Raw genomic sequence first — 20,718 nt, forward strand, 5'->3', positions numbered from 1 at the left:
CCTTAAAGCCATGATTTTCAGAAAAAAATAAAAATAAATATGAGTAACAAGAGTCAGTGCATTATCATCATTTTCTTCATCTTCATTATCATTATCACAATTGTCAAATAATAATCATAATATCTGTATAAATTTCATAATAATCGTCATCATCACCATCACCATCATGTCAATCATCACAATCATCATCACCATCATCATCAACATCATCATCACCATCATCACCATAATCATCACCACCACCATCACCATCATCATCATCATCACCATCACCATTATGACAATCATCACAATCATCATCACCATCACCATCATCATCACCATCATGACAATCATCACCATCATGAAAATCATCACAATCATCATCACCATCATCATCATCATCATCATCACCATCATCATCATCATCATCATCATCATCATCATCATCATCATCACCACCACCATCACAATCATCATCATCATCACCATCACCATTATGACAATCATCACAATCATCATCACAATCATCGTAATCATCACCATCATCATCACCACCACCACCATCACCATCACCATCATCATCATCATCATCAACATCATCGTCATTGTCATCGTCATCATCATCATCATCATCATCATCATCATCATCATCATCATCATCATCACCACCACCATCACAATCATCATCATCATCATCACCATTATGACAATCATCACAATCATCATCACAATCATCGTCATCATCACCATCATCATCACCACCACCACCATCACCATCACCATCAACATCATCATCATCATCATCAACATCATCGTCATTGTCATCGTCATCGTCATCATCATCATCATCATCATCATCATCATCGTCATCATCGACTCCACCACCACCACCATCACCATCGTCGTTATCATCAGCAGCAGCAGCAGAAGCATCATCATCATCATCCTCTTCCTCCTCATCATCATCTTCAACATCATCAACATCATTATCATCATCACCATCATCACCATCATCATCACCACCACCACCACCACCATCACCATCATCATAATCATTATCATTATCATCATTATCATCCTTCTCATCATTCTCATCATCATCATCTACATCATCATCTTCATCATTAGCTATGACATGCTTTTTTGTCATAAACAGAAAAATACATGTAATATATTATATAATGTATATAAATGATGGGAAGATTAAATATTGTCATTTACAATAGACATTTGTTGTACACCATATAACACTTGCCTGTGTTATATGTTCCCACGGAAACATACTGTTTTAATTTATTGAACATGCTGAGACCAATTCGTGTCAATTATTATCTGTCTTTTTTTTAACACAGACCAACTCCACACAACTCCACAAAACCTTTTTTTGTAATATTATTTATAATTATTATTTATTTTAAAAAATGTACACATGTTCTTAAATCAAGGGCTGAGCGGAAGACTGTTGTAACTCATATTAAATAAAGAAGGAGATACTGCAGTTTTCCGTTCAGCCCTCGAAATATCATTTATTGTGAAATCCAAATGTTTATATATATCATTACCCCAAAAGAATAAATAAATGTTTTACTGTAAAATCTTAGTATTGAGCATCGGTTTACAGGCTTTTAAGTCTTCTATTTTGATATGACAGAAGTGGTTGCATTTAATTATTAAAGATCTATATGCCTGATCTGAAAAATTTTTTTACTTGAAATAAGAATTTTATTAAGCAATGAGCATTATTTTTTGTTTTATACTGCTGTATTGAATGAGATCGTTTTGTTTCTCATAGATGGTGACTAATTCCCCAGAAGTGGTTGTCACACTCTCCTCATTATTGCTTGTTATTAAACGTTACAATAATCTGACTTGGTCAGTTGCATCACAGTTAGACCCCAAAGAAGTGCTTGTTAAGTTTGAGGTCAATGTCAAATTAAAAATGAAGTCCAGTATATAGGATATCCTAGCAATTGTCAAAATACAATGCCCTTGCATGAAACAAAGCTCTTCATAATCATAATTGATGCAAGATCAAATATATCATTGATGGTTACTCTCAAACAGACAGACAAAAAACAATGACTGGACAGCAAATTTAAATAAAACTTAAGGCAATACAAGGAGCTTGAATAATGACAATTATAACTAGAGCTTTGTCACAGGCGTGACGAATACCCCCACATGACGCATTGAAACAGAATATTTTGCATGTTGTCTTAACAAAAAAAGCGAACACCATGCTCAATGTTTAAAACGCACTAAGTGACCCCGTGACCTAGTTTTTGACCCAGCATTGCCCATGTTTGAACTTGATCTACACATCATCTACATACAACTTCTGGCTAAGTGTGGTGAAGATCAGATGATAACTACTTGAATTAGAGAGCAGACACCATGCTCAATGTTTAAAACGCACTAAGTGAACCCGTGACCCCAGTTTTTGACCCGGCATGACCCATATTCGAACTTGACCTAGACATCACCTAGATGTAACATCTGACCAAGTTTGGTGAAGATCGGATGAAAACAAGTTTAATCAGAGAGCGGACACTTAATACGGAGCAAACGACACACTGACCAACAGACAAGCTCAACTTCGTTTGATGGGGTATAATTAACCAAAAACTAGGCCAGAGTGAAAAATCTAAGTACAAAATGAGGTTAATTTCAAGGAGAAACTAAAGATGGGTAAATTTGGTGTAACCAAAATTTAGACTTTCTGAAGTTCCAAAGTTGGTCAATGTCAAAGTCAAGAAAGCAGGTGATTTTAGTTTATTAAGAGTGTTCATAGAAACCATCCATGTCAGCGTTTAAGCATTTCTAGAAAGCGAAAATGTCGTTAGATGGAATGCATAAATTTTAGTTAACCCTTTCCCACTCGAAGCAATGTAAAAATGGCTATGTGAAAACAGCATAAAACAGAACAGCCTGTGAGTAACTCGCAGGCTGTTCAGGTTTTATGCTGTTTGCTGCTAATCAGTATTTAAGCGTTTGAAATGAAGCCTTTTAAACTTGCATCTAGTAAGATAGGTCTTTATTTAAATTTAACTTTCTGAGGGAATACAAATGCGTCAAAATACGTATCTAAGTGGTAAAGGGATAAACAACAACAACATTTATTCAGCAATAAAGCTTATACAAGCTCTCAGCCAATATAAGCTCTTAGCCTACAAGAAATTGGACTCTGCAGCCTACAAGAGATTGGACTCTGCAGCCTACAAGAGATTGGACTCTGCAGCCTACAAGAGATTGGACTCTGCAGCCTACAAGAGATTGGACTCTGCATTAGTCTAAACCAAAAGTAGGTAAGCGTCAACAGCAACGTGCAGTAAGGTTGATATGGGTGTGTTGGTAGTGTTCAAGTACAAAATCCATGCAAGTAAGAAAGATATGTGTTCGCCGTGTAAAGATGGAAGGATGGGTCAATCAATATGTACCTCCCAAATCAGTCAATGCAGGGGCATACACAATATTTTTGGTCTTCTCATAAATATATTAATTTTAGTACTAGACACAATTTTGCTGTCACTTATTATTATTATTGTGATTAACGGAAATAACCACTGGTGAGGAGCGTCAAGCAGATCTGGTAAACGGAAGGGCATGCTTAAATGTTGACTGTGAAGGATAGATAGCTAAGTATTACAATCATGTACATCCTAGTTCATGCATACAACTACAACTAAATTAAAGACGATAAAGAGTAAACCACTTTACAGTCATATATGATAATTGCTAAAAATTGTTCTTTTTATTCATAGCTTAGGGTTAATACAAACAGTGCGAATTATTATCAGAAAACACAAGTGGCACAGCCACATTCATTCGTACAAGAAAAGCCTAGCAAGGCAACATTAAGGTTATACAATTATCTACAACATAACATGTCTGCACATTTTAATACAATTACCTAACAATTGTTTATATTAATTTTGTATGAGAGAAGTTTTGCCTAACTGCTCCAGATGTATGTTTTTGTTGTTAAAAACAATAAATACAATAGAAATGTAATGAAGTAGTTTTTGGATAATTAACATGTATTAATTTACAAAAATGAGGTCTATGCCCTGCTATGTTGTAACCTTCTAGCTCTTGAGAAATATATCTTAGGGAACAATATGATATAACGCTGCCATTTGAAAAACTTGGATATCAACAAGAACAGCAAATGAACGCAAAATCAATTGCATACATTACTGTAAAAACCAATTTCTTTGTCAAGGGATGGATCGCCATGATTGAGTTGTATTATGCAGCAAACACAATGACCTTATTGTTGTTTTATGCAGTGAACACGTTGGTCTCATTTACATGTATTGGTATTATGCGGCGAACATGTTTACCTTATTAAGTTGTATTATGCCGCGAACTCAAGACCTGATTGTTGTTTTACGCAGCGCCCCCACATCAATTTACGTAGATCATTTCTTAGGGGTTAAACAATTAAACAATGTATGATCATCATCATGCTTCTAAGTGTATAACAGTCCTGCAAATCCCTCTTAGAGTAATATTTACCTCTACCTTTAATCTTGATTAACATCACAGGCATCAGGGTGTTATATTTTACTACACAATATATGTATCCCGGAAAAAGCAACTTTTTGGGAAACCCCACTAATCTGCTGGTACAAATAAACATGACCCATTTGTAATCCTTTCAAAATCACACACCGTATCAACCGTTATTATCTAAAGGAAGCTATCATTGGTTGATATAACGGACCAGCAATGTTTGTACCGGGGTGATTAGTGGGTTTTTCTAAACTCGTGCTTTTCCGGGATCAGTCTATTGTACCACTCTTACCACACAGGCTTTTTTATTTAAATGAAGCACAAGACCACAAAAGCCAATAAGAAACATACAAATATTGCTACATTTATGAATATAATCAGTCAATATGTTAGGGTCGAATGGTATAGCAAGACAGTATACAAAATAAAATTAAATTCTGCAACAAAATTTGCTTTAATTTCCTTTGTTAAAATTATAAAGTAGTTTACTTAAGTTCAAATACATGTACTTCTTCAGAATGTGATTCAAACAGAAGAAAGGGAGAACAAACATAAATGTATGTTTCTCTCCTACCAGTTGATAATTTACAAATTATAATAAGTTTAAACAAGATGTGTTTGTGAAACACAATGTCCCCCTATATGATGTTTGACCTTGAAGGATGACCTTGACCTTGTGAAGGATGACCTTGACCTCTGACCTTGAAGGATGACCTTTCACCACTCAAAATGTGCAGCTCTATGAGATACAAATGCATGCCAAATATCAAGTTGCTATCTTCAATATTGCAAAAGTATTCATAAAATAAGCGATTTGGGCCACATATATTTGACCTCTGACCTTGAAGGATGACCTTGACCTTGACCTTTCACCACTCAAAATGTGCAGCTCCATGAGATGCACATGCATGCCAATTATCAAGTTGCTATCTGCAATATTGCGAAAGTATTTATAAATTAAGCGATTTGGGCCACATATATTTGACCTCTGACCTTGAAGGATGACCTTGACCTTGACCTTTCACCACTCAAAATGTGCAGCTCCATGAGATACACATGCATGCCAAATATCAAGTTGCTATCTTCAATATTGCAAAAGTATTCATAAAATGAGTGATTTTGGCCACATATATTTGACCTCTGACCTTGAAGGATGACCTTGACCTTTCACCACTCAAAATGTGCAGCTTCATGAGATACACATGCATGCCAAATATGAAGTTGCTATCTTCAATATAGCAAAAGTTATTGCAAAATGTTAAAGTTGGCGCAAACAGACCAACAGACCAACAGACCAACGGACCAACAGACAGGGCAAAAACAATATGTCCCCCACTACTATAGTGGGGGACATAAAAAAGTGAGAAATTTGAGTTGTAACCTATGTTACTATTTTTTTATAACAGACAATGGGTATATTTATATTCTAGTCTGATCGGGATATATGTTATTCCAACATCATGGCATATTTACATTATTCAGGGATTGGTTGCAATATTTTACAATTGGTAGCATGAACCAATGATTTTTTAAAACATAAGTTATTGATTACAAATGATTGCAGGACTCCTATTAAGGGTTTCAGAATGCATTTTCTGTTTGTTTAAATAAATTACTCCGCATATTTGTTAATGATTTTTATTTCAGAACAAGGGATTGCAAACTTCTAAATAATAATGCTATTGGATTTCTATCCAAAAACTGGTACTTCGAGATTACTGGATAAAATGCTCACATTCTAAAAACATTTATAATTCTGATGTTTATTCTTGAAAATGTATCTTCTTCACTAACAATAAATGCCACTTTTGCTCAGAAAGAACAGATACTGATGCTTAAGTTGTTTTTTTGTTTTTAATTTCAATCAGCATATTTTCAAGTGCATTGTATATTCAGCAACAATGCAGAGTTCATTGACTTTTTATACTGAATAAAAACATGTTAAAAAAACGAATTTTGAAGGCCTTTGCAAACAGTTTGGATCCAGATGAGACGCCACAGAACATGGCCTCTCATCAGGATCCAAACTGTTTGCTATTCTGATAGTGTTCTTTGAAAAAAATCGAAGAAAATGCTAATTTTATAAATTCAGCAGACGACATTTTAGCAGACAACAAATTTCCCAGCATGCAAAGGGTTTAAGTGTCCACATGGCCAGTTACTCTCCAGACATTGAGTCATTCCTCTCTCTCATGACTTGATATTTTGATAACTGGTTTGAGCCACTCTCTTGGAAAACCAGGCTTAATGCATTGTAAAGTACCGCCTAGACTGGACTTTTGTTCAGACTAGAGTTCCTTTAAAAAAAAAATCCATTAAAGCCGAAAGTGCTGTCCCCGATCAGCCTTCGCGGACTGTACATTCTAATCTTGAAGACACTACACACACACATGTATTAAGCCCAGTTTTCCCATAGTGCGGATAAATTATAATTTATCAATGAATAAAAATAAAGCCATTTGAATTTGTATAATAAAAGTAACCATGATGAGTACTTATACTGATAAGTATAACTTGTTAGTCGTTGAGCACTAAAATAAAAAATTCTTCTACTGCATTTTTTCGTAAGTACTTGCGTATCTTACATCAGATAATCCTAACTTAAATACATAAAAGTTTGAGAGAGTCAATATCAAGGGTGGCAAATAAGTTTGATGGCATTTTCGTCTGGGATGCATATGTCCGCTTGGCTAAACACAACAGCTTGCTGGCATATTTATTGTACACATAATATTCACGGGCACTGATTGGGTTTTAATTACATTCAATTTGATGTCTTAAGATTTTGCTTCTCTTTGTAACTTGTTATGTCACGTCTTCTTTGTAGTACAGAACAATTGTTTTGGTCCCAATAAATTAATGGGTATAGATGCTGTTTGATCAATTATAAACAGTTCAATTTTGTAAAGACTTAACAATGATATTAATTCTATACACTGGCTTAAGACATTACTAACAGCTATCCTATTGATAAATTTGGTTTACTGGATCTTGATTCCTTGGCATTTTGTTTTCCCAGTCATAAAAAAGTCAATGACAGCCCTTAGCCCATCTAAAAAAAGGGGGAGGGTTGGGCATAGGGCAAGCCACCCTGTGATAAACCCACTAGCTACAAAACGCCATTTGAGACCACAGGCGAAGAGGATGAAATTAATGAAATTAATTGTTACAATATACTTTTTATATGTATTTAGAATGAATAATTAATAAGCCTGTCTGTGTTATTCTTGAAAAATTGGATTTTTAAATATTGTTTAAACATATTCAGTAATTTATAGCCTTGCATTATCTCCCGCCTATCTCCTATATTCCAAAGTGCTTTAATGCACATGCTCTTGGGTTTCATAACTCAGATTCAGTTCTGACATGCCCTGTGCCAGGTCACAGCAGGGGCTGAAATTATATTGGAATCATAGACATCACAGGGGCATGTCTTTTGGGAACAACTAAATAGCTTGAAATTTCAGCTATAATTCAAATTTCGTCCCAAATTATGTAATTCTTGTATGCAAAGTAGGTAGGCGTGCTGGGACGCACTCCAGGTCCTCACATAAATCCACCTCAAGGGCAGGACATCATAAAATTGAAAATACACATTACAACTGGGGCATATCTACTTGATTATTGGGGATTTGTAATAAATATCAGTAAAAATGCCAAAACACATCCAACAAGATCTTTAGCAGAATGTTGCTTCCCAATACAATGTTAACAAACTATCAATAAATAAAATAATTTTGTGTTATAAAGTGTACAGCAATTTTATGTTGAAAATCATAGAGGTTAGTTCTTAAACTGAAAAACCTTATCAGCAGAAATTGAAGGTACTGCTAACACCCTATTGGATGTGCAGTACATGAGGTTTTGTTGTATATGGACATGGTGCATTATTGAAACATAAGTAATTTAGTCAGCAAATTATGTGTGTGTGTGTGTGTGTGTGCCAGGGGGGGTGGGGGGCGTTCATAGTAAATCTCTAAAACAGTTAAATACAACATGTCTAAATCCCATATTTTGTCTTAATCAGCGTTTAATAAATAAAATGCAGTTGGTGATGATGATGATTCTGCCTGGACTTAATTTGTAATAAGAAGAGACTTACCTTTAAAGGGGCCTTTTCACAGATTTTGGCATGTATTGAAGTTTATCATTAAATTCTTTATATTGATAAATGTAAACATTGGATCTGAAAAGCTATAGTAAAAATCAAGATTACAATTAATGAAAGAAACAAAATTAAACATCAACTTGGGTCGAGCCACTGACCCCTGGAGTAAAAGTCTATCGCTTAGACCGCTAGGCCATCTGTGCTCATACTATGATTGTTGTATTTTTTACTTAATATAAGTAATTCTCGTAGTGTCGCATAATTTAACGACAACAACAAAACTCTCCAAATTATTTAATCGTTTCGCGCTGCAACGCTTTATAATTTTCAGGTTTTTAAATCGTCAAAAGATGCATATGACGGATATTTTAGAGCATCAGGTAAATGTTCAGTATTACTGTTTCCTCACAAATATTATAACTAAAACGAAAATTTGCGAATTTGAAATAATATTTGTTAATTTTATTGTCAATTAAGTAGAAGATTTCTTTAAAGAAAAGTCCATCAAAGTGAAAAGTTTTGTCCCTGATAAGCCTGAACAGACTGCACAGGCTAATCTTGGGCAACAATTTACGTACATTCATTTAGCACAGTTCTCCCAAAACGTAGCTCATATTATGATGACAAATCCAGAATCAAAACAAATCTAGGTATCTGGTACAAGAGATGTGACCTTGTTCCTACATCAATCTGTATGATATCTGCAGCTTGAAGACATATCATATCTCTTGAAGCAATATCACCTGGTCAGTGGTTGGGTATGAATCATCCTATTAACACAAATACTATACATTTTTTCACTACACCTGGAGAAATCAGAGCTATTTTACTTACCATTCTATCAAATGTCATATTTTTTTGCAGGTTGCATTTATCTCTGATTAGCAGATGCAGACTGCACAGGCTAATTTGGGACAACACTTTAGGCATGTGCATAAAACCATTATTTCGTAGAGTGAGGCTTATTTGCAAGTGTCGGAAATAGACAGTTGCATATTCAAATACATATTTTTGTGTGATAAATAAAACAAATATAATGGGACATAATTACATTGTAAATTGAAACTGACAAATACAGAGCTGTAAATTGTGTAACGCCCCAAAACTGGTATAGGCTGTGCACTCGTATATTAACATGTACATGTATGTAACACATAAAGTACTTTAAAAAATATTGCGTTAGGGCCTAAGAACAAAATTACAAATAGTTTCAAACTTTGATCTGTCATTTCACCCTTATAAAGCAGATAATTTGAACAAAGAACACTCAAGCATAAAAGATGTACAAACATTGCCGAACCCTAAGTATTTGATAGAACTCATTAAGATTTTTGGCAAACCCATACTTTGTTTTCCTTGTTAACCGTAGGAAACATTTTGAATAGTCTGGTTCCATTATTATCAGAATGTAATTCATATGGTATGTAAGAATTCCTGACAGAAAATGAATTGTCCACGAAAATACTAGGTATTATGAAGATGTTTCTCTCACCTGTAAAGTTCACCACTATGCTATGAAAGAGAAACAACTGACACTGTAGGTAAGAACTGATTGATGTTCTATTTTGTTGTTTGTTACTGGAACAGCATAATGCTATCAAAGTTGGCAAGAAACTATACTCCACAAAAGAAACAGTTTAATATTAGTTGAAAGTAAAGTTCTAATCAATGCACATGTATCCATTAATTAGCAATAAGACTAAAGTATTTGCTCTTGATATGAGTTTATTGTACTTAACATTATGTTTTCCATCTCATGATTGTAATTGATAAAAACTTTCTCCATCACTTGTTATGTTAACATTTATAAATTCAATACATTGAAGCTAGATTATTAAAATGCTTATTCCTAACAAGAAATATCTTTAAAAAAGATATACGGCGTAAATAGTTTAATGAATGAGATCAAGGATAGCGAATGTCTTTTTCTGTGCAGTTCTTAGCTGCATCACACGCAGTACGGGATGTTACGGGGAGTTTTCGCGGCTTATTTTACATTATAACATATTGCTGGTCATAAACCTATAGATACAAAACAGAAAACCAAAAGAAGAATGGAAGTGAAATTTAAACATATGAGTCAACCGGCCACACGAGAAGTATCCGTATTTATAGGCGCGTTCTTCGAACAAACCTGTTTTAGTGGTTTGTCGGGCATTGCTATTTGATTCGATTATTAACAGTATCAATTATCATCGTGCAAATGCTTAAAGTGATATTATGGGCATTTTGCACTGTTGAATTGAGCTGAAAAGAATTAACAGGTCAAAATAGTTAGTAAAAATGTGGTTACTGATTAATTATCTGCAACTCACCTTGCTACCAGTTGTTTATAAAAATATATTTTATATTCGATATTCTTACGTGACCCACCCAGTCCTGTAAGCTGAAATGATCCGTAAAACAATTTCGTGTCTTTGTGTCGTATGAACAAATCTGCACTAAAACTAAATTTAGGTTCAACTCGTAAACGCATGATCAGTTGTCAAACGAAAGTACGGTTGATATTCAAATGCATTATTTTTCTCTTTCTGGTATATTGTTTTAGTATGATGATGCTGCATTAATTAATATAAGTGTATATGAAGTAGAAACATCAAAAATAATCAACGGTTGCGATAGACACCTATAAACTGTTACATGCTCATAATATCACTTTAGTACATTAGGCAATATGGACGAATAATTATTGTTAAATTTATCAACAATAATATTTATCATTGTATTGTTGAAAACACATTAAGAATCTATTATTTACATACCATAATTATATTGCTGAATATCTTCATTTAACATATTTCTGGTCTAAAGAAAATTCCAGGTCACCTAGTTCACGGATAGCGTCTTTATTATATAACGATTATTTTACTGGCCGCCAACTCCGGTGATGACCTGTATATAAACTCTGAATGTCCGCGAATTGACCCGATATACCTCGCGGGTTGAAATGCAATGCTTTAAAGTGAGGCCTCGCTTCCATTGCTCTTTATACTTTTACATGTTAACATGTTAAGGAATAAGGAAGTAAGTACTAAATATGAGAACATAGCCTTTTAAGTATAAACGCTCTTGCGCTGGTAATACTCTGAAAATAAAAGGTGTACGCACAAACTGTATTGATGTCGAGAATTGAGTGTAAAACTGTTCTATCTATTAAGCCTTTTCATTCGAGATAAAATTGTTTCATTCAGTAAAACAGTGTTACAAAGACGCGGATATGTTTCCAATGTTCTGGTGGTATACTCAAATCAGCCAATGGAATAAATGAAGTGTATTCATTCGTACCTAGCCGCGGGAAATTTTATTGGAATTTTATTGGACACTTACAAAGGTCAGGCTAAGGTGAAAAGCTGGCTTAAGACAGCTTACGCCGAAAAATTTACTCTCTGTCTGTATTATTTTGCATGCAGTAATCCAAAGGAAAGCATGCACCATGTTTTGGTGTGTAATTTTAATGACAGGTCATTAAACAAAATGGGTCTGGTTACTAGATTGGCTAAAGCCTTCTGCATGAGCATATTTAAGTTTTATGAGCCATTAAAATGCACTAGACCTCTGAAAATAAAAAAGATTGATAGCACCCTGATGTTACTGTATATCCCCTAAAAGTACACTCCATGCAAGGTCAAGTTTCTCCCTTCTGATAGATTAAGGCTGGTATTCCATCTGTCTGAATCAGCATCCGCATATCCGCATCCGCAAAAAAATAGAACAAGTTGAAATGCACTTTATTCCATTCGTCCGCATCCGTATGTCCGCATGCGCAAAAGGCGTCCGCAAAAGAAGTTCCAGGGCTCAACATTAACGGTTGTCCTATTGCCCCTGGCAAGAAAAAGTTGGGTCCGGCCAAGTTATTTTATAATCTAGTTGTCCGCCTGGGCATGTGCAAAAAAAGAACTCGGAGCATTTAATTTAGACTTTAATTGCTGTAATCATTTTGCTTAATGTTCAAAAATAAAAAATGTTTTGTGGTGTATCATTTTAATCTTTATTAAAAAATATGAGGTTTACAGGTAATGTGATATTTCATGTTTGGGCAAGTGGCTTAATACGTACAGGGCAAGTAGATTTTTCTAAGTACTTGCCCGGCAGGGCATGCTGGTTTTTAGATTAATGTTGAGCTCTAAGAACGCTCAAGTGAGCATTCTAATGCGGATGCGGACAAGATACAGACGGCATTTAGCATGATGAGAGTAGCTGTCATCTCAAAAATCAACTGAAAAACTATCAAATTCGTGAAAAATTACCCGGAATTATACAACTAACTCAGTCCTGCATATCGGGATTTTACTTCAAATGTTTGGAAAAACATAGCCTAGGCACTTAAAGAAGATGTTTCAGGTATTTACCATTTGTATTCTTTTACAGAGAGAATGATGATTTGTACCTTATATCTACTTAAATTCAGGCCTGTCCTTCATAATAATTATCTCAATTATAATATTTAGTTTTATCCATATACAAAAATAAAGATACGCTCGACGTATGCGGATAAATGGAATATAGCGTCCGTATTATGATTTTGCGGATTCGTATGCGGATACGGATGCGGATAGATGGAATACTAGCCTTAGCAGCAGGAAGAAAGTCAAGATAAAGTACGGACTTGGTATTACGCGTGTTAGTATCACAAATAGACTGTGGTCAATATTTTGTCTCAACTTTGATTTTTTCTCAATTTGTGTGCAGGATATGTGCGTGGATTACGTTGCATATTAATGTATTTCAGTCTTCCTTTTGTTTTAACACTATACATAATTATTGGTAAGCAACTTAAATCCACCAATCTGTCTACTGACGAAATATGCGAAAATCAATGTTTGGCGATTAATAATAATTGTTTCACAATATTAATTGTTATCTTTGATACGTCTGTTTGGATTGCACTGTGGTATCTGGGATGGCACCTTACGTACATGCAATAATCCAATGACAGGACTCACATGCTTGCTGTGGGAAAACAGGGCTAAATGCATGTGCGTTACATGTTGTGCCAGATTAGCCTGTGCAGTCAGCATTGGCTTATAAGGGATAATAATTTCTGCCTTTACTGGATTTTGCTTTTAAGAGACTTCCTTTGAACGAAATAGCCCCTTATGTTTAAAGTGGCGTCCCTATTGAGCCAAGTCTGTGCTTATCTGGGACAACCCTTTACACTTGCATTAAGCCCCGTTTTCCCAGATTGAGGCTAAGGTATTTTTTAGCAGTACTGATGGGTGTTATTATTAGCAGAACTACAGCATACTTGCAGGTTAACTGTACTCACCTAGCCAGGGTGCCCTTGTTATATCATTGAGCCCAGGTTTACAGTTTTAATTGACCATAAATGGAATGCATGTGGGCCTTGCACTATCAGATTACTGTTCGGTCTGATTAAAACAAGATTAATTGACCATACAAAAAGTACTGATCAACAAGGAAAATTCGGAAACTTGATGAGAAAAACCTCACAACATGAAACTTTCCTCACAAAACTGAGTTCTAAAGGCAGTACATTTATTTTAGTTTTTTATTGAAGGTCGTGTTTTTCCAAATAATGTTCTGTCAGAATATAAATGTAATGATGAAATATAAACAAATCTAATGTCTGTTTGAGTTGTTTGGTTGACGAGTTATGCATTGTGTGTGTTTATTCATTAACATAAAAGTAACATGTGTATGTTTTATATATAAAACAAGGGCTGTTTGTAAAACATGCATGCCCCCCATATGGGCTCTCCGTTGTAGTGACAGCCATTGTGTAAATATGTTTTTATGTCACTGTGACCTTTGACCTAGTGACCTGAAAATCAATAGGGGTCATCTCACAGTCATGATCAATGTACCTGTGAAGTTTCATGATCCTAGCCATAAGCGTTCTTGAGTTATCATCCGGAAACCATTTTACTATTTCGGGTCACTGTGACCTTGACCTTTGACCTAGTGACCTGAAAATCATTAGGGGTCATCTGCGAGTCATGATCAATCTACCTATCAAGTTTCATGATCCTAGGAATAAGCGTTCTTGAGTTATCATCCGGAAACCATTTTAATATTTCGGGTCACCGTGACCTTGACCTTTGACCTAGTGACCTGAAAATCAATAGGGGTCATCTGCGAGTCATGTTCAATGTACCTACGAAGTTTCATGATCCTAGGTGTAAGCGTTCTTGAGCTATCATCCGGAAACCATTTTTCTGTTTCGAGTCACTGTGACCTTGACCTTTGACCTAGTGACCTGAAAATCAATAGGGGTCATGTGTGAATCATGATCAATGTACCTATGAAGTTTCATGATCCTAGGCGTAAGCGTTTTTGAGTTATCATCCGGAAACCGTTTTACTATTTGGAGTCACTGTGACCTTGACCTTTGACCTAGTGACCTCAAAATCAATAGGGGTCATCTGCCAGTCATGAGCAATGTACCTTTGAAGTTTCATGATCCTAGGCATAAGCGTTCTTGAGTTATCATCCGGAAACCATTTGGTGGACGGACCTAGTCGGACCTACCGACATGTGCAAAACAATATACCCCCTTCTCTTCGAAGGGGGGCATACAAAAAACATAACACAAAGTATTTCATGTACAGCATTTTGATGGGTACATAAATGTAATATAATAAATATAATTGTAGTACATTCAACATACATTCATATCACATTATACAATACAAACTAAATTAATGTTGAATATAAGTATGTATATCAATTAACATAAAATATTGCACATATGAGAATAAAACAGAAAGTGCTGAATGGCAGATAATAGTTGGTTATCTTCCCCTGCCAAATTCCAGGTAGCGCCACTTAACCCGGTCCATCAGCTTCCACTATACATTCTAAGATAAGCATTAACAAAGACTGGACGCGATAAACATGGAATCAAAGTTTGGATCATTAACACTGCCCGAGTTAAGGGCAGAATTAAAAAAACGGGGTGCACGAACAGTTGGACGTAAAAATGAACTTGTTGAAAGGTACGTAAATTTTCCGTTACGCTGATATTCTTAGAAAAAACACACACATTTGAAAACCGAAAGTAGAATAACGCCGGGGAATATTCGTGTACGTTAAATGTCTTTAAAATACACATAATGTATCCTGCATGTATTTCGGAACGATATTTCGTTTATAATTAAAAAAATATAATAGAATCTTTGCTCTTTGTTCTATATCAAAATGTTTTCTGTTTAATTAGTGACAGAAAATACTTGCGTTCCCTTTGTTTCATGTACATCGGCGATTGTACATAATGTAATGGGTGGGGTTATTTTACCGATGCTTTGCTCGCGCATCTTTTATTTTAATGAGTTTCAAAAGCTAAATGTTTTTTTTTCAGGCTTATATCATACGAGAGAAATCAGAACTTTGGTAAAATAGAGACTTTGGAACCGGAATATCACATGAAGTTACCAGATGCCACTACATACTCTGATGTAAACTCGGACTCTAAATTTCCCAAAACAGATCTCGGAAAGGTGCAATCGTATCTGGCCCCGCTTGATAAGAATCTGGATGAACATGTGCAGAGGTTGTATAATGAACAGTTTTTAAGGTACTGCCGGATGTCACGCAGAGAAACATGTGTTTTCATTAAATCAAGCTGTCACGCAGAAATGAAGAAAGGTGTGTCCTACACAGTTGATATTGAGCTCGGCTTAGATGGGTCTATTACAGAGGCACAGTGTGAATGTGCTGCAGGAATGGGACCACAAGCTCACTGCAAACAATATTGTTAACACGGTGCTATATGGTGCAGTTATGTTTTGCAAGAAAATGACAGTAAAGACAGAAGAATCGTGCACTCAAAAATTGCAGAGTTTTCACAAATGCAAAAAATTCATTGGAAGCCCCATAAAAGCAAATGCCTTAGATATGCCTGGAGCTGCCGAGTTGACAAACATTGACTTTGATCCCCGACCAGAAGAATTTAGAAATGCTGCCAACTATCAAGATCATTTTAGAAATGTTTGCCTAAACTTTCCAGGTATTTCGGAAATGCCAATATTTCAAACATTTGAACCTGCAAACACTAAAGCTGTGGCATTGGATCACGACTACTTGAAACTTACCCCAGAAGACAATTTTCTTGAAAGAATTTTGGTTACGAAAATAAGCTCAGCGGTAGTCGTTGATATTGAGAAAAAAACATTAGGTCAAAGTACTAATAAATTGTGGATAGAGGAGCGATCCAAGCGAATTCCATCGTCAATGTTCGGAAAAATTTGTAAATCCACACAAAGGGCCGACAAACATGAGCTTGCAAGGTCACTGCTTGAAACCAGGGAAATTAAAGCGGCTCCATTGGAACATGGGAGGAAACATGAATCGGTCGCTGTAACGAAATTCATGGAAGACACTGGCAAGACTGTACATAGCTGTGGGTTAGTCGTCGCAGAACAGTACCCATTCCTAGCAGCGTCACCAGATGGAGTTATTGATAAAACTCATCTTGTTGAAGTTAAATGCCCTTATACAGCAAGAGACAAACCCATATCTCCTGTCACGGTTCCTTATTTAAACTGTGATGACAGTGGAAATTACTCCCTTGATATGAATCATAATTACTACTACCAAATTCAAGGACAACTTCTTTGTACTGGAGCACAAACATGCACTCTTATTATATGTACTGCAGAGAACTTAAAAGTTAAGGACATAAAGTACTTTGATATCCAAAGAAATGAACCTTTTATTTCACAAATGGTCAGTCAGTTGAAAGCTTTCTTCAACACCTATTTCAAGCCTGTTCTTGTTGAAAAGCATTTTTACAAGTCTTATTAAACCATTTATGCCTAGTGGACTCTCCCATCCTTCTAAATTGGATCAGTTTATTTTCAAAATTATGGATGTTAAGTATACTAGTATTTATTTCTATATTTAGAATATTTCTTACAGAAATTCCTTCAAGCAAACAGCGCAGACCCAGATGAGACGCCGCATCATGCGGCGTCTCATTTGGGTCTACGCTGTTTGCCAAGGCCTTTTTTCTAGACACTAGGCATAAATGGATTAAGTATTCAGACTGAAAACTCTTGCTTAAAAAAAGCACCAAGTCTGATTTATTCATTGTATTTTATTTACATTTCTATCAAAATAAAATGTTGATGCAACAGTTCTAGTCAAGCAAAGATACTTATTATAACTAATTGTACAGCTTTGATACACAAAGCGACACACAATATTTTGGGCGATAAACGAAGCGACACGCTATATTTACCACGATATATCGCCTTTTGGGCTACCTACACAAGGGCGATATTTCGTGGTACATTCTTGCGTGTCGCTTCGTGTATCACGTATGATGTGTTGCTTCGTTTGTCGCACAAAATATCGTGTATCGCTTCATGTCATGATGTGTCCTGTGTCACCCTTGATAAAAGCAGGGAGAGATTAAAGATAGCACTAGACCTATTATTTTAATTAAAAGAATTGAAACCAATATCATTGTTTGTTTCTGTTATAGAATTCAGCCCTCTGGCCTAACAAGTAATGCTGTATGTAATACACTGCAACGCCAATATATCACGGACCGTTATATCGCGCTGTCCAATATATCGCGCTTTGGCTATGGCTCCCAAAAATCCGACGAGCATGATCACTAAATGACATGTTTAAATCTGAGAATTCGCTAACTTAAGCAAAAAACCGGTTCTAGCAAGTATCAACACCCCATATTTCGTGGCTAACTATGGCACGCAGTGAAGCGTGAAAAACAGTCGATTAGTGACAATGTTGTTTACACAAGGCTGGGGTTGTTTTTAACACTTAGGAAATGTCCAATTAGTGTCATTGCAAAGGTAATAATGGCAGTTTACTGGTATATAAATCGTTAAATTTCAGTACTGGTCATGAATTTCTTTGTCCTGATAAAAAAGCGCGCGAAAATTGGCGTGGGTGTATTTATTTGTAAATAAAATTTTGTAGCCGGTACAACATTGTGATAATGTAATTTCCGTTAAAAGTTTCGTTGTAAACAACAAAAGTACCGCAGTATCTCGTGAATTATGTGGCATTGACATTTCCTCTTAATAAAATATAATTCAAACACACGGTATCATTACCGTTACGCTAAGGGTAAATTCGAATCTATGCACAATGTATTTTATACGTTTTTTACGGCAAGAATTTTTCATTTTAGCTGATTCGCGAGGGATCGTACATGAAAATAAAAAACATAATTTACATTTTGGTTTTTATGATAAATACACAGATACTTATGTAGTAATGAAAACGTTTATTGTAAAATTGGTTTGCAATTATTACAAAACAAATATGTAGCAGCGCTGTATATAAAATGAAAACATTGGGGTAATTTGACAAGTTAACCGCAATACAATTGAGTTAGACATTTCTTAAGTTATATCGCGCGCCGGATATATCGCGCTCGCGATCTTTGGACCCCACCAACCGCGATATATCGGCGTTGCAGTGTATATACACATGGAGAAACACCTCAAAACCCAACATGTACACAATGTGTCAGTCACACTGTTGACTAAGATTTAAGCATGTTTTGGGATTATACATGTTTTTAAATTACACAACATAAAGCATATAAATGTTATATGAGATGATAACTTTGTTTCTGTGCCTGATAATGGACATGTTAATATTCTGTACGTTTTCCCTAGTCCAATAATACGTTCAATATGAACCCTTTTGCTTGAAATTTTCCTGTCTTTTAACACAATCTTCCCAGACATTCTGTTTTGTTTTCTGAAAAAAGTCGGAATGTTCACCTGCACATTTGCTGTCGCAAACAGATCTTGGACATTAAAGCCTTTATCCGCCATCACACTGTCTCCCGGGTCACACGCACTTACAATTTTACACCGTTCAACGATTTGTCTGTCACTGGTGGAACCTCCATACGCTTGGGATACATAGTTGACCAATCCCCCTGGTATTGATCCAACAAGAATTTTGATTGTGTTTCTATTCTTGTACGTTGAATATGTCGACTGTTGTGCTCTCGGTGCTTTTGGCTTTTTTATTGGGCATTCAGTTCTATCTATTATTATCCTTGTCTTGGGAAATTTTATTTTTAAGTCAGTCGGCATAAAATACCGCACAAGCTCGCCACTTGGCCAAATGTTTACTTCCCTCCACTGTTTCGACATGAATATAATCCAAGTATAAACAATATTGGATACACTTTACTGGGACACAGAGAAGAAAGTTGATAGCTCAAAATCTGTTGAATATCTTCTTAACTTCATTCAAGTCATGAAAAGCTGATTTTGAATCGATATTCCTGACACTTGAAAATAAATGTAACGTAAATAGTACGCAGCTGGTCCAAGTGAGTTCAACACAAACATAAATTTGCTGTACGATTCCAACCCCGTATAAAAATGAATAAGTTCATTGTTCGAAGCAAATTTTTCAACTGAAAACATGGGCGTCTCACTGGTTTGGGTCATAGCGTTTGTAAGCGATATCTCCTCTTCAAAGTAAGGAGTTGCTGTGAATAACTCCAGCTCTATCACTTCTTCCACACAATCAACTGGTTTGCTGAAAGTCCTCTCTAAGTTTTTTTTACAGGCAGTGTCATACTCTAATTTCCCTACAATCTCTCCTTTTCATGCGCTCCACTCTGCTTTTAGCCGTCTCGGTTTCCATCTGGGTCCAAGGGAAAATACTTGGTACTGCTGTCAAAAGTAGCCTTCCATATCTAGGTTGTAGACCTGGAATTAGACAAAAATATAATGTCATGAATTTATATATTTATATAAATATATAGTTGATATTCATTTATGAAAAACACTACCGTAAGTCTTGCTTGCTAATAATGACATAAATTGACATATAATGAGTTGCGTCAAATGAAAAGGGTACTTCAATAAGGAAGTAGAAAGTAGCCGGTTGGGGGAAAAATGCTTGAAGAAACTTTTTTATCACGACCCATGGTCATATCATATGCACATAAAGTAACCAAATCAAAGCTATCAGCATTAATGAAAAATAAAATATTTGTATACTGAAGTCTGCATATATTCAATGCATTTACAGCAATTTAGATTTCCTCCTAATCTTGTCCCAAAAAAATTCAATGAACAATTACCCCACCTACTCACTGAATGACTGATTTTGATTTCCTACTTTCGTTTTCAATTCAAGGAATTTCGTTA

The 20,718-nt window shown here is 35.5% G+C and overlaps 2 protein-coding genes across 2 annotated transcripts in view; both read right to left on the minus strand.

The window, feature by feature from the left end:
• The window catches only part of LOC127864275 (uncharacterized), a 254,509-nt gene that overhangs the window by 103,598 nt on the left and 130,193 nt on the right, over positions 1 to 20,718 (minus strand). The window lies entirely within an intron of this gene.
• LOC127865097 (midasin-like) overlaps positions 344 to 20,718 on the minus strand; it is a gene marked incomplete at its 3' end in the record, with an annotated part of 61,253 nt that continues 40,878 nt past the window's right edge. Inside the window, exons 4-5 of the mRNA XM_052404998.1 lie at positions 20,144 to 20,274; positions 344 to 1,120 (exon numbers count right to left, since the gene is read on the minus strand). Of these exons, the coding sequence (XP_052260958.1) occupies positions 344 to 1,120; positions 20,144 to 20,274 (908 nt within the window). The remainder of the gene's footprint in view (positions 1,121 to 20,143; positions 20,275 to 20,718) is intronic.

Source organism: Dreissena polymorpha, chromosome 1, assembly GCF_020536995.1.
Source record: "Dreissena polymorpha isolate Duluth1 chromosome 1, UMN_Dpol_1.0, whole genome shotgun sequence".
In the NCBI taxonomy this organism is placed as follows: domain Eukaryota; kingdom Metazoa; phylum Mollusca; class Bivalvia; order Myida; family Dreissenidae; genus Dreissena; species Dreissena polymorpha.